General features: G+C 43.4%; 1 protein-coding gene and 2 long non-coding RNA genes across 4 annotated transcripts in view; all 3 read left to right on the top strand.

The window, feature by feature from the left end:
* LOC128072194 (uncharacterized) overlaps window positions 1-3,020 on the top strand; it is a 25,681-nt gene extending 22,661 nt beyond the window's left edge. The window contains exon 4 of the long non-coding RNA XR_008202164.1: window positions 2,030-3,020. This is a non-coding gene — a long non-coding RNA (uncharacterized LOC128072194). The remainder of the gene's footprint in view (window positions 1-2,029) is intronic.
* Window positions 3,021-5,656: 2,636 nt separating this feature from the next.
* On the top strand, window positions 5,657-9,370 carry LOC128072203 (uncharacterized). Its single transcript, XR_008202172.1, has 2 exons — window positions 5,657-5,808; window positions 8,996-9,370. It is a non-coding gene; the product is annotated as an uncharacterized LOC128072203 (long non-coding RNA).
* Window positions 9,371-11,245: 1,875 nt separating this feature from the next.
* RGL1 (ral guanine nucleotide dissociation stimulator like 1) overlaps window positions 11,246-25,467 on the top strand; it is a 63,349-nt gene continuing 49,127 nt past the window's right edge. The window contains exons 1-2 of one of the 2 annotated variants that reach the window (XM_052665683.1): window positions 11,246-11,389; window positions 12,137-12,247. In XM_052665683.1, coding sequence (XP_052521643.1) covers window positions 11,363-11,389; window positions 12,137-12,247 — 138 coding nt within the window. In that variant the 5' untranslated portion in view covers window positions 11,246-11,362. Of the gene's footprint in view, window positions 11,390-12,136; window positions 12,248-25,467 lie in introns of those variants that run through there. The other variant, XM_052665684.1, reaches the window with a different exon arrangement.

A 25,467-nucleotide genomic window follows, 5' to 3' on the forward strand; every position in this document is an offset into this window, starting at 1 on the left:
TGTGTTTTTTAATCTCCTTATGGAGATCAAAGATGAAATGTATGGCTTCATATACCTAAAACACCCGTGTGCAGCATTCAGATGACTCTAAAATAGAAACTTTGAAAACACTTAAGATCCTCTTATATACCCATCACAAAGACATCAACTGCTTTTTTGTTTCTTGATTTATAGTTTTACTTGGAAGCAGACAGTGAGATTTCTCCAAGTGGAGCATTGAGTCGTTACGTGTCTTTTTACTGTCGTGCCGCCGTTCAATTCCTGCTTTTATATAAATAATCTTTTTCTAACATAATGCACCAGACTTGGATTCTCTTTAAAATTTTCCACTCTGCTGACATCTGAATGCGAGAGGATTTCCCCTTTGCAGAGTTTTGTTTATATTTTTATTTCACTTTTCGGGCTTCAGTAGAGGTAATCTGTAAGGGAGTTGGGGGAGCTTTCAAAACACGGGCTGCTTCCTGTCATTGTCTGGAGTCTTGAGCATTGTGGACTTCCACCTCCTTCCTGACTTTTGTTTCTGGCTCGATGGTGTTGTCTTTAAATAAGTTCAAATAAAAATAAATGTCATAGAGCTGGAAATAGAAACTAGTATCCTTAGATGCAGGTCTTTGCTGTCTGAGTACAATGCTCTAATAATAACAGGTCAACGTAGTCTTAGAGGGTACTGAAGTGTTTACAGCCTGAATTTAATCCTGTCACCTTTCCCTGCAAGCAAACCCACTAAAGTCACTAGCAGCACTTCTTCTAGGAAGTTATATATAAACTGTGGCAACAGCCAAGCAGCAAGATCTCAGCAGTAAGGGATTTCTCTGTAGCTGAGGATGCTACTTCTGGAATTTGATAGAATGTTTAAAAAGGTACAGATCTAAATTACAGCAGATTGTCCTTTGATAATCTACATCACAGTGTGGCATCAAATGGTGTGACTGTGTTGGATATGGCCCTCTGTAGACCCACAGTAAAAAAAACCAACATTGTAATAGTGCCTGAAGGTCACAGCTAGGGTTTGTATCATCTTTTCCTGGAACCTTTGCAAGTGGGTGGAAGACTGTCTCAAAGAACATGATGAAAATGAAAAGGCAGCACAAGGGTAGCACAAACAATAGGAAGGAGGTAGGGCAAAGTCTGAAGGCAAATGCCAGCAAGATTTGTAGATCACTGGTGATATGCATCAATTGCAGGTTTAAACTTTTTCTAACGAAGGAAATGTTGCTGATGTCCCACAGGTACCTCATGTCATTGTTTTGAAATGCAGATGCATTTTGGCATCAAAATAAAGGTGTGTCTTGAAGGTGATTTATCAGTTTGAAATGGTTACCGAGTGCATGTGGGTAACATGCAAAAGGAAAATCCTAGCCGTGCTAGGCACTGCTCTGTGAGAAGGAGCGTCAGCAGAGGTGAAAAGCTTCTAGAAGACTAAAATAAGGAGAGTCAGAGATCAGATTCTGAGGGATCTTAAAAGTGAATATTAAATAACTGTGGGAAAGCAAATCTTAACGCTACATTTCTATGATTTGAACAGATCGTAGAGGGCAGGAATATGAGGTTTGGAAAGCTCAGAGTTTGCAGTAAGTGGAAAACAAGTCGTAATTACATGAAGTGAAAGGTAGAAGCTGAGATGCTGTTAAAACAAGCTATTTTCAGAAGCATGTTTAGAACCCAGTTTCTTAATCTAGAAGTATCCTGAGCAGGGAGAGGAGGTTCTTAGCACTGCAGTTATGTGTGCAAGGCGATCAAGAGGGAGAAGCGGATGTGGTACGTGGGTACTGGCTTAGGCTACTACAGTATCTGTGCTCACTCCAGTATCAGAGGAAGCAGAAATGTAAGAGGGATGAGAGGGGGTGATGGGTATATGTCTGGGCCATTGGCTGTCAGAGGCTGGCACTGTATCTAACAAACATGACTGAGCATCTTCCTTATCTGTGTAATGATCTAATTCAATTGTTGTGTTTTACAACAGAGAGAAACAGAATCGACTCTGAAAGCAAATGCATTTTAAAACTGCTTTTCCACTGTTTTCAAACAGGCACGGATTTCCTCCTCCAGCTACCTGGTTCTTAACAGCTTTAGTAGAGGAAAGCAGAAGAGCAACACACCTGAGCAACACTTTGAGCTGAAGTGCCTACACAGACTGCAGAAGGCAAGTCGCTGCTGTGCATCTCTGACTGTGCTGTATTTTAGGAGACGGAATGGCTAAAAAAATAGAAATAAAAAACAAAGCAAAAGCCCCAAGCCCCAGCCTCCCCCAGCCTGGATTTTACTACACTGCACTATAAAGATACCTTTTCTGATTTAGAGGTTTCTGTGTTTAAGACTGTGGTAGCTAATAAATCCCTGACATCTGAACTGTTGGGAAGCAGCGTGCACAATGAAACAATATTGTGGTTGCAGAGTGATCATAATATATATTTCTAAGGTTAGTTGTTCCACGTGTGTATTTAAAGTTCTTTTGTTCTTTGCTTCTCCCTGCAAATCTAAACAGTGCTCAGATGAAAGCTGTGGAGTAGGAGGCTGACTTAATGGTGCCTACTTGGCTCTGTAGCAGGGCTATAAGAGGGTAATAAAATCCTTGTAGGATTTGATGAAATCAGATAGAATGAATGTAGCATTAAACAAAACAAAGGACCCATAGATAAGCTGAATTCTTGTTTCACTTCAATTATTTCCCTTTTAATCCAGTGAGAAGAAGAAAAAAGATGACAACTCTGCCTTTCTGTTGTTTGAGCACTGGGATAAAGGTAGGGTCAGTGCCCAAGCCAACTGGAAGATGAGATTCTTTCTCATGTTTTCACTCCAAGCTGAATTGAAGCCTATTTTCTGTTAGCTAGTGGGAATCCTTTGTTGGCTTGAATTAACAGCACTGCAATCAGAGAGCAGAGAACTGCACAGTGTCCATCTTGTATGAAAGCTTGCAAGAATTTGTTGTAGATCTGGCTGAGAAATCTGTCTGTGATGTCCAACAGCCTTCAGCATCCAGAAGAGCTCTCTTACATGACAGCGCAGCAAGCTTCTTAAAATGAGGTCTGTGAATTCCTAAGGATTTTGGAATACACCCCACCATACAAGAGGGCACATTAAAGCCGTAATAAGGGTCACTTAGAATAAAATGAGATAAACTACAATGGTAATGCAAACATTTTTTGACTAATTTGTTCTTGTTTTAATGACCTCCTTGTGTTTGCATGTAACTTGCAGAGATGCCAGGCTTTATTTTGGGGTTCACAATGCGCAATACTTTTTCAAGCTGATTTTCCTCATGTTTTAATCCTGAACTATAGAGTTAATTTTACTGGTTTGAATTAAGATGTCTAGCATATATAATGCCTTTCAAAACATCATTACTAAGATTTGCTATAGGAACAGCACTGAAATTGAACTCCTCGCTTACTCTTTCTGGAAACTATGTATGCACAAAGTGAATGAGTCAAAATTAAGACATGCCATCTGATTATAACTCAATGGGTGGGAGGGACAAAGTCCTTGTGCTTTGAACTAGTTAGATATAAATACAGAGCTAGCTGGCAAAGATCTGCTCAGAGGAATGGGAGGCCCCAGATAGTGGGAAGTACTCCCAGTATCCTAAATAATAGACATTTCAATATAATTATTAAGCCCAGTGTCCTCTTGGGAGAGATTAAAGGATAGCAGAGTGATGCAGACTTCTAAGGGAGGAAATATTTCTTTTCAGGGGGAAAAATGAGAGAAGACTCTAGAGTGAAAATTAAGGAGGTAGAAATCCTCATAGTCAACAGGGGTTTACACTGTTTAAGCATACTATTGCAGGGCCATAAAATTGCAGTATATCTGTGAGCAAAGCAAAGTGAAACAGAGCAGAAGGTGAACAGGAAGTTACATTTTGAGAGCTCGTTTAATCAAATAGTTCAATTTCTTGTTCTGGAAGCTGAAGCTTGCCAGAAATGAGCATGGAGGATGGCAAATAATTTAAGAGTGAGGAGGAGGACCGAGTACCAAGTAGCCAGTAATGAAAAATAACAAGTTTTTAAACGTATTGAAAGCTAGAAGCTTCTTATGGAGAGCAGTTACGGCAAACAAGAATTTGTTTTATGATGCTTTATAAGAGCTGTAGCAGAAAGCTCAGTATTTACAATACTGATGATGTTAAACAGAGAACTTTGTGTGTGTGTAGTCGTAAAACAAGCAGGAGAATCAATCCCCTGGAAAAGGAAGAAATCAGTGAGCTCCCCTCTACTCCTTTATGGACACACTTGCCTATTCCCCTTGGAAGCAATAATAAGATAAAGGAACACTTAGGTCCCATTATTTACAGAACATAAGCAACTTTGATTTTGTTAATACCCAAAGAAGGGTATATCCCAGGGCAGCTTTGGTTCAAGCACTGTGCAGTATATCAATTTTTCATCATTACCTCTTCAGAGGTAAACACTTGACCTCTTGTAGCTCTTCTGTACCATCTTCTTTACAAAGAAATTACTGAATGACATGTCTTGGAAGGGAAGCATCAGGCTGGGTGTTAGGAAAAGGTTCTGCACCAGAGGGTGGTGAGCATTGGAACAGGCTTCTCAAGGCAGCGGGCACAGCCCTGAGTTGCTGGAGCTCAAAAAGCATTTAGACAGTGCTCTCAGACGCAGGGCTTGGGTTAGGGTGGTGCTGTCTGGAGCCAGGAGTTGGACTCAGTGATCCTTGGGTGTCCCTTCTAACTCCGGATTATCTATCATTCTGTGATTATCACGTGATGTTTTGCTTGCTTTTACTTTTATGAGATGTGATCAAGTTACCACAAAAGGGTAATTTGCCATTCCTAGCCAGTTCCAATCTGGTTTCTATGCCTAATCTACCAGCTGAGCAGGGATATGCAGATACAGGGGCAGCTGCATAATCCATGTCTCCATGTGACCAGAGTCACCAGGCAGCCCTGGAGCTCAGCTGCATGCCACGCTCAGACCTGTCTGACCACGACCCAGGAGGACTGATGGGGAACCACTCTCCTCTCCAACCTCAAATAGTTTTGGACCGCTCCTGTTTCATCATTTTTCAGACATCTTGCAACATGAAAGTTTTGTTATGAAGCTTACAGGGCTGGGCATTTTGGTCTGCTCTTTTATGGTGCCGCTTATTTTATTACTATACATACAGACCTAATGCTTTCTGGATAGACATATCTTCTGTTTTCAGTCTTCATAACTTCTTGTTGGAGGAGGAGTAATAGTTTCTCTTAGTTCTCTGTAGGCACTGGGGTTGATTCTGGTCTCAAGGCAGTGTAAACTGGGAGAAATGGAGTTGACATCAGGAGAATTATCCACGATCACACTAGAACTTGCAAAATGACTTTTTTCATATGATTAAAGCATTAATGCAGAATGTTTTAAAAATGTTCAAATGCAGCCCTTGGGCTTGGCTCAAAGGTGGATTTTTTGGAAAGTTTGAGCAAAAACATTTCATCCATGTGTGAGTGTGAGGAGAGTGGAAAACTATTTTTCCCTTCTGTAAAGCCTTTTTTCTTTTGAACAGTTCTGCAGCAGAGTGGTTGAGGCCTGTATGTTAAAATTTGGCATTGAAATAGCTGTAGCTGCAAAATGTCTTGGTTTTGGCTTTTATTTGACTGAGTTAAGAGCCTTAGAAAATATCATGTACTCAGCATGCATTTCAGGATTTCGTTTCCTTCCGCAAAGGTTGTGAAGGATGCAGTCAAGAAGATTTGCAGTGAACAAGCACCTGAGCATGGCACAAAACCAGAGAAAGAGACAGCTTTGAAGCAGCAGGGATGCGTGGAGTTAGGAGAGGAGCAGAAAGCCTTGTACAGCATTTACCTAAAGAATGGTCTTGGTGAGTTTGGTGATACGTGTGACTGAGACTCAAGCTCCTAGGAGCCCCTGCTCCTAGGGGTTGTTCCATAGATCTGGAGGTTCCTGCAGGCCAGGTAGGGGGCAGGTTTGAGATCAGACTCAGGTCCTGCAGCACTGCTTACACTCCTCTGGAATCAGAAGGTTCAGGGGAGGTGAAATAAAATATGCCTGTGCTTCTCTATATGATGTTGCAAGGGGTACATTTTGACAGTGACGTGCCCATAGTTTTGCAAGCAGCATTGCTTTGAAGTCTTAACAAACAGAAGTTTATGCACTTGCTGTTCTTGAACGAAATAGATATGCCACTCAGATCTAAGATTGTACAAAAGCACGCCATACCCTATTGGGCAGCATAGTTTGTGAAATCGTGCATGCTTATCTAATTGCAATCACATGTGAAATGAGAGGCCAAGGGAAGGCTGCATGTGCTTCCTCAGCTACACAGTTTTTTGACTTAGCGTTGTTAATTATGCAGCCTTATGAATCATTAATTTAGTTTTGTGTATGGGAGCTCTGCTGAATTTCCTCTGGCATTTTACAATGAAACTGGTTAGTATTTCCAATTGCTTGAAGGCCTCCATTTAGCTTAGTGTCAATGAAGACAGAGAACAATGAACTTGTATCTGCTTCTTTATTGAGCTGCTACTGCGTTGTTGCTTACATCTTTTAACACTGGCCAGGAGTAAGGATTGCAAAGGTTGCAGGCAGTGGAAGATCAGGCATTCAGTATATAATCTGACATTTCTTTGATTAGTGGTTTGAAACTCAAATTTAATTTTTGATCCCAATGATTTTTCTTCTCAGCTGTCACGTAGTGACAGTGCATGTCATTTGTTTAAAGAATGCAAATATCCAAATGAATTTATTTTCAGCTAAGGAAGGCAGAGGACCTGACTCGCCTTTGTTACCTTTGCATCAGCATGTGGTGTGTGCAAAGCTCTGCCTATGTACTGATGGAAATGACTGCATTAGGTGTATGGCTGAGAGCTGCTCTGAGAGGTCAAGGACCTCTAGCATAGGTGAGATTGTAGCACACTGGATGTTGAGCTAATCCAAAGGACTCCCTGGCAAGCTGTGTAATTAACTGGACAGCAGGAACAGAGGTGTACTAGATGTAAAGAAGCATTCGCAGGTGATTTTCATAAGGTAGGTGTAGTAAACAGCAGCCAAACTACAGTTCAGAGACCACAATCATTAAAGCAATATGAAACTTGTGTTTGCATTTCTACAGTCTGCATGGTGTGGCCTTTTAGCTCACCTGCACGTGAATTTTCTTAGCTTTTAAAATATCTTCAACCTCAAGAACTGCAGCACCTGTTACTTATCAAAAGAGGGCATGTGGCTATAAACATAAAACAAGAACTAAATGCGGTTTTAAAGAAGCCAGACCAATAATAATTAATGAGATAGTCTTAATAGACACAGTATTTGGTTCCTTCTGCAGACATGCACGTCTAATGCGCCAGCCATTGCTGGGGTGTCTCCTTGAACGTGCTTTATTCTGCATCATTTACTACAGAATGAACACAAAGATTGTCTTGTGAAATCCCTTCCTCCAATTTACAGTTGCACATCATTCGGGCAGTGTCTTCAGGTGGTAACCTTAAGGTGTGCAGGTCTCTGGTACCTGCCTCCTTTTCCCTTAGCTATGTGATTCCTTTCTCACGCAGACGCTGCTGTAATACTTACATCACCTGGTTACTTTGCCCTTTTCCTGCACTCTTCTGAACGTTTTCTTTTCTTGATGTCTCTGACTTCTGTTTCCTCTGCACCTTCTGTTAGGCCCCTAGCAGAAGCAGTAAGACTAACCGTTCTTATTTCCCAGATGGTCTGTAGGTCTTTTGCTTGGTCTTCTTATGAAAGTGCCTGCATGCCAGCTGTAGAAGCAGCAGTAAACAAGTAAAAATCATCACTCTCTGACTGGCTTATTTCTCTGTGGACAATGGACAAGTTCTGGCTGGGCTGTCAGTGATCAATGCTCTGCAGTTTGAGAATTTTCCAGGCCCTCACATTTCACTGTGAGAAGCGTGAGGTTGCACTCCCAATCTGTATTTCTTTCCTGCTGTAAGGGGGAGGGAGGACACACTCAGATGTACGAGAGGAACGATTCTGATTCTGCAGGAAGGGCAGATGCAGGGCTGATTATGGCAGCGATGTCATTATTGCATGTGAACGTGATTTGCCAATGAAACACGGTGTGACCGTGAGTGTGGTTCATTGGTGCACATCAGTTTCATGATGCAGGTCTGCTGACAGCAATACAGCAGTTCTGGTGAACCAAGCTGCAGGCTGTTCTTTACTTTTTAATGCTTCCTGCAGTCCTTGAAGCCTTTACAGAACATCTTTTAGATTAATCAGAGGCTGCTTTGTCTTTGTGTTTTCCTGTGCTTTTTGATGATCTCCTGATCTTAAATAAGCTGTGTAACACTACATAATTGTCTTAGAATGCGACCAAATGGAAGTAAAGTACAACGTGTGCTTTTCTCCCCTTTCCAGCATTAGTCTGTGTTTGCATCTAAGGTAGAGTTTTAGTGTATTCCTTACATTCTACAAGACCAGAACAAATATGTATATGCATAAACAGGCATGTATGTTTTGGTAAAACCTGATGACTGAGAATGTGATTGCTGGTTTCTCTGCAATGCAGTGTTGGATGAAATGCTCACGGGGAGAAGACTCAGTCCTATGGTGGTTGGAGGCTGCAATTCATCTTGATTTCAGAGTCTAGGCTTCAGTTCATGGAAAAAAATAAGACTAGTTCCTTTGATGTGAATGTTCTAGGCTTGTGCTGAAGTAAGACTGGTGCTTGATTGCTTTTCTAACTGGTGGGAACTGAAGTAAGATTAAATGAGTTTCTCAGACTGAGTTGCATTGTGTGCTATCCTGGCCATGTTGCTTGCAGTTTTTACCTTCCAGCTAAACCTTTTAATGGAAGCAGCTTCCAGAAGCTTAATCATGTAAACTGATTTATGGGGATAAATAAAAAAAAAAAACAAAACAACCCTAGATTCAGATTTAAATCAAGTAAATACTGGAGGCTTCCACAAGGGCTAAGCTATTTTAATACTGAGAGGTTTTTCTTTTTTTAATTTGCCTCCTCCTTAAAGAGCAACAACTCTTTGTGCAGACAATGAATTGCCAAGCCAATTCTGATGTTTCCTTCCCAGGTCAGTTGTCTGAGGACACAACAGACCCGAGCGTCCCACTGGATACGTACCATCTTAAAGGCTCACTGTGAAATCTGTTGAGCTGGGGAAGCTCAGTGAGATCATCTGGCACTCCTTCCTAACAGCCTCTGCCTGTCGCTTGCTGGTGACCAAGCTTGGAAATGCCATCTGTGAGAGGCTTCTGCCTCACCTTGGATGGAAAGTGCTGAGCTTGTCCCTCCATGAGAAGATGTTCCCTAAGGCCCTACTCTGAAATTTGTAATTCCATGGAAGCTAAATTGGGTCAAATGTTTGTGCTTCTTCCCAATGCTTTAACTCACTGCCATTTTCTTGCTTTCAGAGAAGCAGTTAGAAAAAAACCTACCCTTTCTTTTTTGTGTGTGTATATGTATATGATTGCTCTCCAAAGTAATGGTGGTGGCACCAGAACATCATGATAATCCTTTCAGTACAGGATAATTATTTGGCTTTACTGCTGTATCCCTTGTAGCTGGATATCCATTTTCCTTTGCTAACATATGCCTGTCCTATTCAGTAGCAATTTGTTCTGAAAATGCTTGCATGCCTGCTGGGCAAGCTACATGAATTCAGTGCAGATTCCTTTTTTGCACCTAAAGATTATTATGTAGAAAATCATTTGCAAAATCTAAGGCATTCAGAAGGCTGTGTGCAGTTTTTCCAGGAGAAGCTGAGGGACATTGGAAAATTTAGACTTTAATTTGTAGGGCACAATAAATTTTATTCAGATGAATAAGTCTGTATCTGCCTCAGCACATTCTGGATTACTTTAGTATTACACAAACAAACTAATTGCACAGCCTGCAAAATAATCACATCTGTTCATCTGTAACAACGCAGCTCAGTCTTGGTTTCATGGCTTAAAATAATGTTCCTTGCTTTCCTATGCTTCCTCATATTACCAGCTGCAAGTCACTCTGAACCAGCATGGCTCCTGAGGTAATTGGTAGTAACACTTGTGTATAAAGATGTCAAAATGCAGGAAAGTGGAACTCTCTCCTTCAATTCTTAGCTCTGTCACTAAATTGGCTAGGTCCAAAAAGGAAGGAAAACCAAACAAGAGCAGGTGGCTCTACAGCCAGCCCGAGAGCCAACCTAAAGTAGTTTTTTTAAGGTCTTTTGAGATCCTTGTTAGCAGCTCGTGCTTGTAGAGTGTGGGCAGAGCAGTGCTTGTAAACGTAGGCAGGCTTGTCTGCAAGCAAGGGACTCCCACACTGGAAAAAGAAGGATGTTTTGCTTAGTCTTCATTGAGATGGGAGGTGGGAAATAAATAAATAGATAATCTAGTCATTATAGCATCAGTATGAGAAGTTTTTCTTGCTGGGTAGCAGACAGGTGCCCCAGAGGCTGAGCTGGAAGCACTGTTCCCAGGCAGAAGTCTCATCCACTCGTTAACAGGTGACAGAAGCACCAAGCCCGTGTCTTGCAGGGCAGCGCACCAGGCAGGGCCTCCTGCTCTGCGTGTTCAAACTTAACACTGCGCTGTCATGCAGAGGATGCGGTGGAGGCACAGCCAGCAGTCTTCCAGAGGCTGTTAAGATGGTCAGTGTTGGGCTGACCAAAGAGGAGACCATCAGCACGTGTTCTCACTTTGCACGGGCAGGAGCAGGACGAGTCATTTTTTGAGGCGGGACAGATGAGATGAGAGTGGCCAGGATTTGTTTCCTAACGTCAGTCGTGCAGGTCAGAGGGGGGTAGGAACGCTTCTCCCGTCACACTGAACCTTATCTCAATCCCGCTCCCCTCTGTGTCCGGCGGTGAGGAGGTTCTCCTGCCGCCGCCGGTGCCGCCCTCTCGGACCCGGGCCGGCTGCGCACGGGATGCTGGCACCTCAGCGGGCCGGGCTCCGCCGGCAGCCGCGCTTTGCTAACAGCTACGTTCCATTTCCTCGCTTCGCAACTTGTAGCAATAAGTTTCTGAAGCGAAACCCGTCTCTAAATCCAGCCACGCGCACGCGTTTGTTTTACACCCGAACGGCTCGGCGATGCCCGCCCTGCCCCGCAGCCCCGCCCGCGGGGTCCCGCCGAGCCCTTTGTCCCCGCACCGCTCGGATGGACGCCGTCACGCTCGCGGGGCCGCCGCGATCCCGCCGCTCCGCGCAGGCAAACGGCGCTCGGCTCGGCCCCGCCGGGGGCTTCCTGTTGGCGGCGGGGCCGGGCGGCTCGGGGCCGGGCCGGGGCGGGGCCTGGCGCCGCCGCCCGCCCTCCCGCCTCCCGCGCGGAGCGGAGCGGAGCCCAGGGGCCGCGCGGCTCTGGCCGGCCCGCGGCGGCGGCCGCTGACGGAGAGGAGCGGCGTCGGCGCCCGGCGGCTGCGGCATGTCCCGTCGAGGCGCCCGAGAAGGAACTGAGAATGAGATTGCCGTGGAAAGCTAAAATGGTAACCGGGTCTTCCCGCGGGGTGCGGGATCGGCTTTGCGTCGCGGCGTCCGTCTGCGCTGCGGGTCGGAGCCCGGCCGGGTCCGTGCGGGGCTGCGGCGCTTCTTTGTGCGGCTCTTCGCCGCGATCGTCACGGCACGTGTCCGGTTAAAGTCGGGGAGACGTCGCGCTCCTTTCTTCCCTTTCGTTAGCTGTGAATTTTAAAGCTTCGGCTGCGCAAAGTTTTTGCAGCTGGAAATAATAGGATTTGAAGAAGAGAACCGCAGCGCTTCGGATCCCTCCTGTCAGAGGAGCGGAGGGTCGCTGCGCTTTACACGCTCGTGGAAGTTGAAAGGCTGTCCGTCCGAGTGTGCAACGGTTTTTAAAAGTGCCGTTCCTTCCCTAAATGAAAGGCCGGAGAGATTAATTGCTTTAGAGAAGTGGGGTGGGAGGGAGAGGGAAGAGAGACTGCTAATCAAAACCAAACTATTTCCCTAGAAAAGACTTTGTACAACTATTTGAAATATGTGCTAGTCTAGGAAAAATAGCTAAATGGAAAGTCAGGGTATCTCGATACCACAGGAAGGGCCAGCTTGCCAAGAATATCTCCAGTGTTCCCTCCGTTTAAAAGTATCCATCTAGCTTTGATTGTTGTGCTTATTTTGTGCAGCACATCTCTGCCCTCAGCAGCACGGCACCTGGTATGGATTGCGGTCTGCAGGAGAGGGGAAAAGTTCCTATCTCTGTTTTTCTCTCCCTTTCCCGGCAGAGCTCAATTCAAGACTGGGGCGAAGAGGTGGAAGAGGGAGCTGTTTACCATGTCACCCTGAAAAGAGTGCAGATTCAGCAAGCTGCCAACAAAGGAGCGAGGTGGCTCGGGGTAAGTGAAGTTGGCACGGTGGCATTTTGGAAAGCCGCTCATGGACTTTGGAGCCTGCCACAGAGAGCTGGATTTCACACCAATCTCTGTGATATTAACTTCTAGCACTGGCTGCTCTCGTCATTTAAAAACAACAATGCTGGAGTTGTCTGTCAGGGCAGTCTGAAAGAACTGTTGGCTCTTCCTTTTTTACAGATGTGCATAAAACCAGATCTGACTGGTCGTGGCCGTGGATCAGGCGATGCTTCATGCAGAAATAAGGGTTGTCTTTTGGTCTGATCTAAAATGTTGGGCATTTAACAGTTATTTCACATGGGCTGTGATTCGTTTCAGTCTGCTTCATGTACCTCAAGCGAAGAGTCACTGTATTTTAACTAACGAGGGTCTCTCAAAAGTTAGCAGAAACTTCTTCCAAGTTTAAGTGAATGTAGCTTTGGGTCTTGTTTCACTCTTTCTTTCTGGGCCAGATGAGATATTGGTATTCCCTTTTACTTGTCAGCATTTCTGCAAGAACTACAGCTATGTGCTCGGTGTATTTCAAAGCAGGGAGGCTTTAGCGGTGAGTGAAATAAGCTTAAATGTACACACACTTAATTTGGCATGCTGCTGAGTGCCTTTACCTTTGTCAGGCCAAGTCCCCAGCTGATAGAAAATGTCCTCACGTCCCTAGAATCGCTGCAGCTGTGTCAATCTGAGGCAGGACTTCAGGAGGTAGCTGTAACTTTGGTATTATTTTATGTTAATAGATTTTCTTCAAGATCAAAGGCAGTCACATAAGAACTTGGTTTGTGATAGTGTCCAGGTTAGTATTTTCAAGCCCTTTTAAATCTGCTCAAAGATTTATATCAAATAGTTTTCTTGTGAAGTTTGACGTCGTGAAGCTATATAGCGATGCTGAAACCACAGTCAAGAAAGATAAGCAAATTTTGTCCTGCATACAGATAGCGCTTAGAATTTCCCCTTTCCATGCTTGCAAGAAGTACACAGAATTCTTTTCAGAAGAGATAATTTCAAATCTGCTTCCTCTGAGTGGCAGATTTCCCATCTCTGCCTCCCGTTTTTACCAGGGTCAATAGAAAAACAGTAGAAAGTATTTTTGCACTCCTGTAAGATTCCCAGATGGTGGTTTTGTAAGAGGTGGTCACTGTGAGTGAGCCCACATCCCAAAAGCATCCTTCAGAAAAGCATGAATTTCTCCTGTTTCAGACAGTTGTTCTGCCTGTGTAGAAGGAATCTGCTAAGCCTTGATCACGTTCTCAAAGGAAGAATGTGTCTGTGTTGCTCAGACCACTGGCACAGCTTAAGGTGCTGGTCTCAGTAATAGGACAAGGGACTGCAAGGTCACAGAGGTGGCTTTTGGCTTTCTATGTCTAGTGCAAGCTTCTTCAGGTCAGGTGGAGCCCTGTTAGTGGGGCAGTGTGTTACCTGTGCCGGGCATAAACCAGTGACTGCAGCTTCCAGGCTGGCATCTTTAATCAGCAATAATCTCATGCACTTTATTTAAGGATATTTTTAAACATATGGGGTTTTTGTTCCCTTAAGCTGTTCAGAACAGAAAATATTTTAAGCTCTTTGCGATCTTGTTTTATTAATGGCTTTACTGTGGTTCTAAGGCCAGCAAATAGCCTCTAGCCCAGGATGTTATCTATGAATAGGCATCCCTACCTCCTGTGGTTTTGCCCTGAAAAGCATAATTGTCTCTTTTGTAATTGCTATCAGGTGATTGCTTATTTATCTATTTGTCTTTTTATGTATAATCTGTAGCTTACAGAGTTTTATGATGTAATTTTTATTTTTTTTTCCTCTCAAAACTTTGAAATTCATAGAGCTTAATTAAAAAGCTGTTGGATTCATCAATGGTGGCCCTCACCCTTAGGTTGAAGACAGGAGAACATCTGAAGAATATGGGAATAATGTATTTGTGCGTTTGCAAGTATTGAGCTTTAATTGTAACAAATATGGTAACTCTGTCACTGATTATGTGTGGGTTAAAGTTAGAAAACATTGACTTATTCAGTGTCGGTTTGTATCCTGCAAAGGTCTACTTAGTTTGACCTTCTCTGAGGCATTGAGTTTCTGGTGGTTTACTGCAGAGGGTCAGGTGCCTTGTGACTTGAAAAGCCAAAGTTCTTCAAGAACCTCCATGTTGCATGTGGATATTGAATGTTGCGTGGCATCAGAGTAGGGGTTTGGTCCAGTGATTCCGGAGCAGATGGTTCTTAGTGGTGCTGTGTTTGTAAACTGGAGACGTTTCAGCTGGAAAGCGTTAGGGGGTGAATTACTTGATGTGTCCAGGGATGAATGCCTCCAGGGATGGGGCATCCACAACCTCCTTGGGCAACCTGTTACAGTGCATCACCACCCTCTGTGTGAAAAACTTCCTCCTAATATCCAACCTAAACCTCCACTGTCTCAGTTTAAGACCGTCTCCCTTTGTCCTGTCACTATGCGCCCTCATAAACAGCTGTTCCCCCTCCTGTTGGAAGTCATGGATAAATATGTTCTTGAAGAGGTACCAGTAAGTGGATGACCTTAGATTATTTATATTTCAAGAGGGCTAATACACTTTTCTTAAAATTCTATACACTAACATAACCGTCCAGGCTTCTGAATGGTCATCCCTGCTGTGAGGGAATGTTTAAAAGCCCACTGTAGGATTACAGCTTAAGCCCCCTGACCACTTGTTTATTTTCAAACTTCTATAATTAATAAAAGGAGAAGATAAACAGGCTGTGACTTACACAGTCGTCAGTAGTTCTGTATCTTTCAGAAGTGTGAAGCTTTTGTATAAACACCACATTTTCAGCTTTAAATTTAATACAGACATCAAAGGATGCCAATAATAACTACTGGTTTTGTCATTAAATGCTTAGTCACTAAATATTTAGTGAAGATTAAGACTTTAGGCACTACAGTATTAGGAAGGATTAGTAACCCCAGCAGTAGCTCAGTGTTGTGATAAATGCTGCACAAAAGGACTACCCTGACCAAAAGGAATGTACAGACTAAGTATCAGATAAGGCACATATGTCTGTGCACATATGTTATCTCTTCTGCTGGCCAGTGTCTGAGGCAGTGCTATGAATCTCACCCCAGTCTTGGTGTTTTTCACGTTATTTGCAAACATCAAGGCAACAGAAAGTCTTAGGAAAATTTTCCAAAGCCAAGTGTTTCTTCTGGAGGTGTTTAAAGAGGATCCCTAGTGAGCTTGAAAAGTTCAACAAGAGAAAGCATGAAGACTTTTTTTTTTTTTTTTTTTTTTTTTTTAAACCTAAGTAGGTGGAAGTGTCTCCAGAATAGATGTGTGGCAGAAGGCATCGTCATGAGAGCGAGAGAGGTGGTGTGGAGACTGGGAACAATCCAGGAACCATGAAGGCCATGGAAACAGACTGATAACCTAACTTGTGTGAGAGAATGGGGAGGCGGAGAACTGTATAGATGGATGGGATGATAAGGGCCAGGAGCCTTCTGAGTGGATGTTCAGCATCATTTTGAATGAGATTACATCAGGCTAGAGAAAAAGACCTACCAGTAACTGGATTAGAAGGTGAAAGGGTGCAGCAAAGGGTTTTAATGATATGCCTAGAAAGAGAAGGTTGTATAAAAACTATGACACAAAACCTAAAAAATGAGATTGAGCTTACTTTTGAGGATGTAAAGGCAGCCCATAGAGAGGCTGGTACCCTGCATGTCAGAAAGGACAGCACTATTGTCTGTGAAGAAAAGGCAGCAAAGCAGAAAAGGCAGGTGAAGAGTTTAGTGTTCTGTGGTCTTTTTTTGGTCTTGAACTGTCAGCCATGTACTTGTGAAACAAGGCTGAGAGACTGGCTGAATCATACTGTAGCCAGAAGCAGATAAGAGTAGAGCTGTATAAGTAGATCAGCTTCTGAACACCTTAATTTCTGTTGCCAAGAGCAGTATGCTGACTGAGTATAAGCGCTGGAAAAGGTGAACTCCAGTCGATGACTTACTGTAAGACACAAACTGAAGAGTAAACAGGGAGTTGAAAGAAAAGGGAAGAAGCAGCAAGTAGGTGGAGAAGAAGAAGGAGTTTTTTAAGAGGTGATGTACTGAAATAAACTTTGAATGGGAGAAGTGAGTGATGAGAATATGAGAGGCAAAAGGTCCAAGAGAAGGAGTTATGGGGAAATTGGATGGGATCTGTGAGATAAGTGACAGGATCAGAGAAGGAGCACAGGCAAGAAAATTCCACAGTTGTCACCCAGTAGAAGTGAGAGTTGCTCAAGGTATCCTTTGCAAAGAGGAGTGAGGGCTGGAGAGTTTCAGGAGCAAGGGCTGCAGATGTAGAATGAGATTAAATTGAAATACTGAATTTTATTGACTATGGAGAGGACAAAAATGAAGTAAAAGGGAGGGGAGAAAAGGTTTTACTGGTGAAGATAATTGGCCTGGTGGTTGTGGTGCCAGGTGCCAGTGGATGCATCCAGTGAAGATGCACCAAGGATAGGGGTGAGCAGGATAGACCCTACAGAGATGGAAAGAGAAAGGGATGAATGATGTAGGACAGTAAGGCAGGCAGAAATGAATGACTGTATAAAGAGCAAAGACAGTTTAAGGCTACCTCAGTGGAGGAAGATCCTTGGTAACTGACAGGAATCGAACCAAAGCAGTAGATACTGCTAGGAACCAAAGAGAAACTGCTGGTCTGGAGACAGCTGCCTGTGGGAGTCCTGCAGGTCAGTCTTGTAACTGAACTGCTGTCATGTGTTCATTAAGGTCAGTGATAAAAGCAGAAGCACGCTGACAAAATCTAATGGTCTGGCAGAGGAGAAAGCAACGAGAGGCTGACATTTGGGATTGGTGTAACTGGAGCAGGTTGAGGTTACGTAGCAGAACACAGAGACATGTTTGTGAAAGAATTAAAATTTCTGCTACAGGCTGATATCTTTGTCCTTTTTTGTCCCTTCCAACTTTGGACATTTTAGTCAATCAAAGTACACGTGACCCACGAGGATGACTGAAACCAGAAAGGCAGATGTGATGCTCTGGTGTTTTAGGTTATTGCCAGCAGAGATGGGAAGCGTGGATCTCCTTGGATGGTGTCCTTGGTGTGACTCTGCAATTCTGGTTGTTTTCAAGAAAATTGGTTTAAACTAGGAGATAGGATAATCAAGAAAATGACAGATGTGTCTGACTATTATCTGAAGATTATAGTTTGGTTATCTTAACGAAATGAATAAAGTTTCAAATCATCAGATCAACCAGATAGTGGGGTGACACTGCAGGGAGAGCAAAGAAGGCAAATAACTGTACAGCATCAGCACTGAAGCTGCTTTGTAGTAGAAGTCCCCACTGTCTGAACCAGGCTGATGAGGAAAAGATGAGGCTGTAAAGTCTTGCTTAATTCAAGGTAGGCAGTGGTGCTAGTCTGTCCTGGTGCTGGAGAGACTGCTCTGTGAAGCAGAGTCACTGATGTCATTTTATGTTTGAAGTTGTTCGAGAAGCAGCAGAGAAGGGCAGGTGGGAGAGGAGTGCCTGCAGGGGAGGCAGGAGGTGATGGCAGTGAAAGTGCATGAAGAGTGCCTTGTTTGTGTGAACGTGCACTGGTAAGCAGAACATGGGGAAGCAAATGCAAAAAAAGTAGCAGAGGGGCATTAGAAAAGATTGAAAAAATCTGCTGTGGAAATGGAGGAGGGGGGACAGTGGGATAAGAATGATAGAAAGGATGCATGCTACAGAAAATGAGCAGCGAGGGGCATGGGTGTGGTACAGGCAGATGGACAAGATTACAGAATGAAAAACAGAGTTTTCAAAGTCCAGTGAAGTTATTTTTTGCAGAGCTCCCCTGTCAGCCAGCTGGAGTGTTTTATCTCACCCTTCCAGGGGCTACAGGGAGGGGTGGGAGACTTGTGTCCAGAGCTCCAGGAATCTAAGGGAAGTAGAGAGCAATGAGGACCAGGAGGGGCTCCTTAATGCTTGCAAATGTTCTTCCTGTCAGAGTACTTCACCTTACCCTGAAAGGAGTGGGGAAAAGACCTGTGCTTTGCCTCTGGAGTTTTTACTGGGGCAGGTCTTGGAAAATCCAGCCAGGAATGGGAGTTCCCTTGAGCCCAGTGCTCGGGAGGAGCCATGCAGGGCCTGTATCTCCACATCTTAAATGGTTGCTAAGCTTTGTGAGCCAGTCCTCAAGTATTAAGTTTCTCACTGTACTAATGGATGACACAGACTGCTCTTCCTTTCTGGCTTAAATATCCAGATAACGGTGAAATAATAAGCTCCCTCATGGCCAGTGCTGCCTGATTTAGTTTAGCCATTGGTTACATTTCTAAAGCAGATTTTAGAGACACGTTTTTTTTTTTCCTTCTGCTTTCCTTCTTGGCCGCAGCTGGACTTCTGGCTCTGGAGTCTGTTAAGTGAGAGATTGACTCAAAAGATTACTTATTTCTCAAGCCATCTTTAATGCTATAGCATTAGGCGTACAGCTGAACGTGTTCTTCCAAAACTATGAAGACCTTGTTGTGAAAGGGTGCTTTAAATCCCTCCAAAATTCTGAAAGGGAACACGGTGAGAAGCATCAACTCTGTCGTTAAATATTTATGTATTTTCCTAGCACTGATAGTGTTTGATAAGTACCTTTCCTGAGAACTTCATGGCACATTAAAACTGATTTTTGAATAATTGTCTTGTGCTGCATGTAACCACATGTTTGGCTTCTGAATGCTTCTGTAGTCATGTATGTTGGCAGGAAGCTTGTGTTGGAGAGATCAGTGAGAAACAGTACGGAACTGTCTAATTGCAATTAGGACCTAGGATATCACCTCCTCACTGACTTGAAAAGCAAGTCTGCAAAGAAGTTTTACTTGGGATTTATTTTCTTTCCAATGCTGACCTCCTAAGTACAGGTTGAGATTTAAATGGTGCCTGGAACCATCAACATTTTCAGAACGTGCAAAGCCTCACATTTTCTCTGAGCCTGATCCTGCCCTCCTCTGTGCACTTTTAAGCCAACTCTGTGATTTATTTTTGTCATACTCTTAGGTCCCAGATGTTCTTCTCAAGTGTAGTTTTCTGTGCGATCAGTAGGCCAGCACTTAGCTGATCTTTGTCCTCGCTGCAGCTTTCTGTTTTTTACTCTTGATTTGTAGCATTTGTTGGTCTCTTCTGGCTAAATCAGACTCCTTGAAATCCTGCTGCCTGTTGTGACCACCAAGCCCAAGACTGGGCTATAGTTCAGACTGTGTATTTGGCATAAGTAGAAAGGCAGTTGACAAGGAGCTGACAGGCACCCTGCTGTTGCACTCAGAATGCCGTGTTCTCTGAGGACCTGTCTTGCAGATGGAGGATGGAAGATGGGGAGTGCTCACATGGATTTGGTGTGGCAGAAGGTAGTTGCCAACTGCTGGAGACCCATCAAGGAACGCAGATAGGAGATTTCAGAGACAATGAAATGATTTTACCTATGGACAGGTACACAGTTATCGAAAGAAAGCCCTGGAATTCATTTGGCTTACCTTCTGGTTTTGAGTAGGCTCTTTCCTCCTGCCCTTTCCTTCAGCTGTAGTCATAGTTGTACGCTAGCATCATACCCCTTATTAACAACTGCTTTTTCCTTACTTCCTCATTCAGGTATGCTTTTCTGCTCTAGGGATATTCCAGTAGCACACTGCGATGCAATCATTAGCTGGGTGTCTGTGCAACAAACATTTGAACATGAGACCTGAGCTTATTATAAATCTTAAAATGGAAGCCTGAAAAATTACCGTCTTTTATTTTTGCAGTCCCAAATGCAACGTGCATGATGAGAAGGATAGCTAGCTTTATAGCACCATATCATGCTTTTGGTCATGTTTAAAACCTCACATTCCAAACTGTCAGAGAGTGACTGGATTGCAGTGCTTTAGTCTTGCATACTATTAACAATGAGTGAGGCTATAGGATGCTCTTGCTTGGCCACTTGAAACTAGGAAGAGACACAGAGGAAGCTTCTCTTCATATGGGCTGTGCAGAGGCATCTCCTGCTAATGACTGTTCCATTAAGTGGAATAATGAGAGGTAAGGGAGTCTCAGAAGAGCAGATGTTGACTGCACTGTTCTGTTTTTGCACTGATTGTTTGTGACTGCATCTCGGAAATCTCTCAGGCAATCTGTTTCAACCTGAAAGCTTGCTTTTGACATTCTTTAAGGTTACCTGTGACATGTGGGGACATAACAACACCCTGTACAGTAAGTGATATCCCCTGGGAATTCCTCCGATAGCCAGGATGCCTGTCTATTCTAACTATGCTTCTTGGATGGAAAAGATCCTGCCTTAATTATAGTGTTTTAACTGTCCTGCTGCTAACATCAGTGAATTTTATTTTGTTTGCTTCTCCAAGAAGAAAGGAGTGAAAGGGGTAACAAAAAATCAGCTTGCTCTGAAGAGAAACTGGCATTTTCCTTCTGAACATTGGAAGATGTAGGTCACTTGTTGGGTTAAAGAAGTGTTGGCAAGGAATGTGGCTATGTGTCATCGGAAAGCCTGGGAGAAGCAGCATATGAACTCAACTGAGATGCTGTGGAGAGAACAGCCCTGGAGAAACCATTAGTTTTACAGTTCAGGGTTTGATGTTTTCATTTAAGAAACAGACTGAAGCATTGCGAGCATGTTAGTCATGCTTGGATTTAAATTTAGCCTTGCTAAAGCTAATTAAAAATATGTTTAGTGACAGTGTGTGTATGCACGCTTTGAACGTGCATCTTTTACTACCGCCGTAGGAATCTATTCTCTAAATACACAGCTTCCTATAGCAGCGCTGTAAGGGGCCACAGCTGTGTGTAGAAATGATCACAAACAATCAGATCTTGGCCTAGCTCCTGAAAGGCAAGAGTGTTACCTTGTGTGACGGGGGTAAATGGATGCTGACACAGCGTGATTCATACTTTTTCTTGTCCTTATGTAGCTGGTGTGTGGTTTCTTGCTTGTCGTTGTGCAGCTGGTGTGTAGCCTCTTGCAGACCAGAGGCAGAGTAAGTGTGATGTCTTAGTGTTGTTTATTACCCTGGCAAGATAGTTTCAGAGCTCATAAAACATTATCTTTGGTGTTGTGGTTTGTTTACACCAGAAAAGCAGAATGCCCCTCGTGTTTGAAATGGTTTATCATTTGTGCATCGCTCAGCCAGCAGCAAAGCTCTCTAGTCCAGTGGATATGGGCCAGGCTGACAAACCATTCTTTGAATACTGCATGTACAAATGCAGTATTTCCATGTATGTTATGTACAAACTTTTCAGTCGCTTTTCATGTTCAGTGGCCACAGAAACTCATGAGATTTGGCGCATAGTTTTCCATGAGTGCTACACCAGCAGGTAGCGCTACCTTCAGGGCTGAATTATAAAGTCTGTGTTATATTTTTATGATTTCTGGGATAAGAATTTTTTTTTAAATGCATGAAAGTGGATTTTTTTATGGAAATCACTCTAATTTGGACCAAAATGGATCCATACCAGTGCCTGAATACAGCAGCTTTGTAGTTCAGTTCAACGTGGTGCCACTGATAATTCACCAGAAGTAAAGTAAAAGCATATCCTACTGAAATGATAATGATCCTAAATTCTTGCAGCATCTTTTATCCAAATGGCTTTCAAAGCATGGCCACAAATTTTCAGCAGACAGGCTATGTAAAGTGTGTTGTCGTGTAACGTGGTATAAAACTCTGCCTTTGAGTGGGGCTTACAGCTCAGCAGCAGTGCTGATGCTTTGGATTTGGTGTACCATAGAACCACGTAGGTTGCAGAAGACCTCTTAAGATCGTGCAGTCCAACCATCTACCCATTCCCACTGTGCCCACTAAACAATGTTTGTGAAGTTCCCCTTTCTTCTGGGAGGTGAGAAAAAAGCATTTCTGGGACAATCTCACTTTTTAAAAGTGACTTTTTTTTTTTTCCTTTTTTTTCTTCTTTTGAGGTTGTTGAAGAGTTTGAAGCATTAGATAAAGTTCTTGGTAAATTGATTAGTTGTCAGAGTTGCAGGATGATACTTAGTGGCTTCATTGTTTTATCACATGGATATCTTCCCCACATGTGGCAAAGCAAGAAGCAGCTGGTTAACAGTGCATAGCAGCACACTGAAACAATTTAGGACCAGAAGTGAATTAATTGGAACCATTTGAGAAGACCCGGACATCTGAGAGTCCAGGGTTCTGTGCAAGACTTCACTCACCTTGCAGCAGCAGTTGTGAAAGCAACCTCAAATATCAGGCTGCAGTAGGCAAGGGGGGAATGGAGCAGTGCTTAGAAAACACTGCTCCAAGAGGATACTGTAGTATCTCTGTTATTCCCTCATCTCAAAACAAAGAGAACTAGAAATGCGATATGCAGATGGGATATGACTGTTGGCATTTGGAGAGGCACTGGAAAGGTGAGGACTATCCAATCTGGGATTTGGTGCAAGCAGGATTGATTGACACTGTCAGTGAATAGGAAAGAATAGTGAAAATGCTTGAAATGGTGAGTGGAGCAGGGATGCTTTGGTGCCAGGGAGTGTTTCCTAGAATGGCCTGGGTTGAAAAGGAGCACAATGCTCATCCAGTTCCAACCCCCTGCTATGTGCAGGGTCACCAACCAGCAGACCAGGCTGCCCAGAGCCACATCCAGCCTGGCCTTGAATGCCTCCAGGGATGGGGCATCCACAGCCTCCTTGGGCAACCTGTTCCAGTGCATCACCACCCTCTGTGTGAAAAAATTCCTCTTAATATCTAACCTAAACCTCCCCTGTCTCAGTTTAAGACCATTCTCCTTGTCCACCCTTGTAAAAAGCCATTCCCCCTCCTATGTTTGGTGGAAAGCAGTACATTAAAAGCAAGGGGAAAAGATACCTGTACTTTTTCACTGCATGTAATTACCCTGAAGGACTCACTGCTAGAAGTAATCGAGTCCAATAGCCTAGAAGGTTTTTGGGAGGACTGGGCATTTATATAAGTAATGAGAACAAGCACACGAATACTGCCTGAGATTGAAAACAGCCACATAACTCTTTACTGTTTAGGTATAAAACAACCACTTCCCATGACTGAGCAGTCTTTCCTTTTAGGTCAGTTATTCTTTATGTTATGAATGTTATTTCTGCACCTTGGTCTGTAACATCTGGCCACTGTCAGAAAGAAAATCCTCTAGTTTAGTTTAAGATGACAATTATTATGTGTTGCCATTTATAAAGTTCTGTTTTCTATTTGTTTGTAGCAAATATTTAACGAGGCAGAATAAAATTGAACACAGGCACTCATAAAAAGAATCCTGAGAACTCAAATGTCCCCAAGATGTCAGAGCCATATTGCAACATGACCTGGGAGTTTGCTGTGGGCCTGCTTTCCTACAGCCTCATGCTGCTCGACGAGAACTTTGGGTGCTCAGATCCTGCTTTTTTCATGCATAAAAATGAATGTTTGTATCTTTGCTGCTTGAGGCTCTGTAAATGTAGGAATCGCGTGGGTTGCTGTGCCCATTCAACTTCATAATAGCTGCCTTAAAAATAAGACAGCTAGAACAGAGCTCGGTACTCTACATGTGGTCTCATCAGACCCTTTATGCACAGGAAGAATAATGTCCCTTGACTTGATTCAGTGCTCTCTATTTATACATTGCAAATTGTTTGCTTTTTGCTGCTGCTTCCAAGTGTTGTGCTGAAAGATTGAGTGCTCTGCCTACTCTAAGCCTTCAGATCTTTTCTCTGTTCCGTGTGCCACAGTGTGACCTTTGAAGGTAGTACTTTCAACAGACCTTTTCTGCTGAGCTCTTAAATTTCTCTGCGTTTGGGTGCCTAAGCCATCTGTTGCCTATGGGATGTCGATACCCTTTGACTGCTTTGTCAACCAAAGGCGTGAAGGTTTTTAGCAGTTGAGTTGGTAGCAGTCACCAACCTTGTGACTGTCAAGCTGCTGGGTTGCAGCCTGGTGGAGTTTTCACTTGTTCCTGTTTGCCGCGGTTTGATTTACCCCTTGACAGAAGGGATGGTAGTTTACACCTCACATCTTGGCACTGTGTGTTGAATCATATTGAGTTGCTGATTTGATTCAAGCCAGTGCCCAATGTCCTTCAGGTTTTTTTTTTTTTTAATGGTACTCATGGATTGGATTTATTAAAAGGAGGCTGGTAACATTTCAAAGCTTCATCAATGTTGGGTGCCAGTGGCAAGTCAGTACGCCCTTCAGGATTAACTACTGACTTCAGTGCAGAAGAGATTAGGTAACTAAATGCTCCTGAGGAGTGTTTGGGAGCCAGTATAAACAGTGCAGGCAAATACAACAAGAAAATGGTTATGAAGATATGCCCACACATCCTTCTGTCTTAGTGCTTGGCTTGTAGTATTCTCTGGCCCTACCTGTGATGCACTTCGCATTTTTAGAGCAGAAACCCTTGAAGGCAGGGATGGTGCCTTACATTTTGACATAGCAGCCATTGTGCTGCTGTTGTAGATGTCTCTTAAGTAACAACAATCCATTTCATTTGGAAGTCAGATCTTACACTTCGCATTCTTCCCAATGAGTGCCACAGATTGATTCTGGCTGTGCAATCCACTGGCTCCCTGCAGCATGTGAAACGGGAATGAACTCTTGCACGCTTACTTGAACCATGAGGCTTGCATTCTTCTTTGTACAAAGCAGTCTTCTTGTTCAGAAAACTTCAGATGACTGTGGAGTTAGAAGAGGACAGAGAAGAAAAGAAATACGCCATTAACTCCTGATGCATAATTAAACAACAAAAAAAGGACAGACAATAACGTGGAGGACTTCTGTTTCATCTTACAGTCTGACAATTTTCGCTTGCTCTTTCCCCTCTACTTGTAAGCTATGCTTCTTGTGCATTCTAACTCAGTACTTCCACATAATTATGTGTGTTTTGATTTGTATTCACTGCCTAAGGATTTAAGTTCAACTGCAACAGAACTCCAAAACTGAAATACAGATGTCTGCAGTGGGTTCAGCGCCAGCTCACGCAGCTGGTGCTGCTTTCTGCAATGTCAGAAGAGATGGGTTAAAGGCCGGGTGCTGCACTTAGTTATAAGAATGCAGTCATTTTTCTAGATATATAATGTGCTTCTTTATCATACACATTGGCAGATTATTGTGCAAAAATGCCAGTTTCTCATAGAGACCTATGTAATTGGCAGAAGAATGTTGCCATCACAGACATGGTACGTACACATGTGAGCGTTTGTACACGTAGGCTCACACTACATGTTCATGTGTGCGAGAGAAGGATCTTAATAGACTCCATAATCAATCCCC

The sequence above is a fragment of the Tympanuchus pallidicinctus genome, unplaced genomic scaffold, assembly GCF_026119805.1.
Source record: "Tympanuchus pallidicinctus isolate F22 unplaced genomic scaffold, pur_lepc_1.0 scaffold7, whole genome shotgun sequence".
NCBI classification, from domain to species: Eukaryota; Metazoa; Chordata; class Aves; order Galliformes; family Phasianidae; genus Tympanuchus; species Tympanuchus pallidicinctus.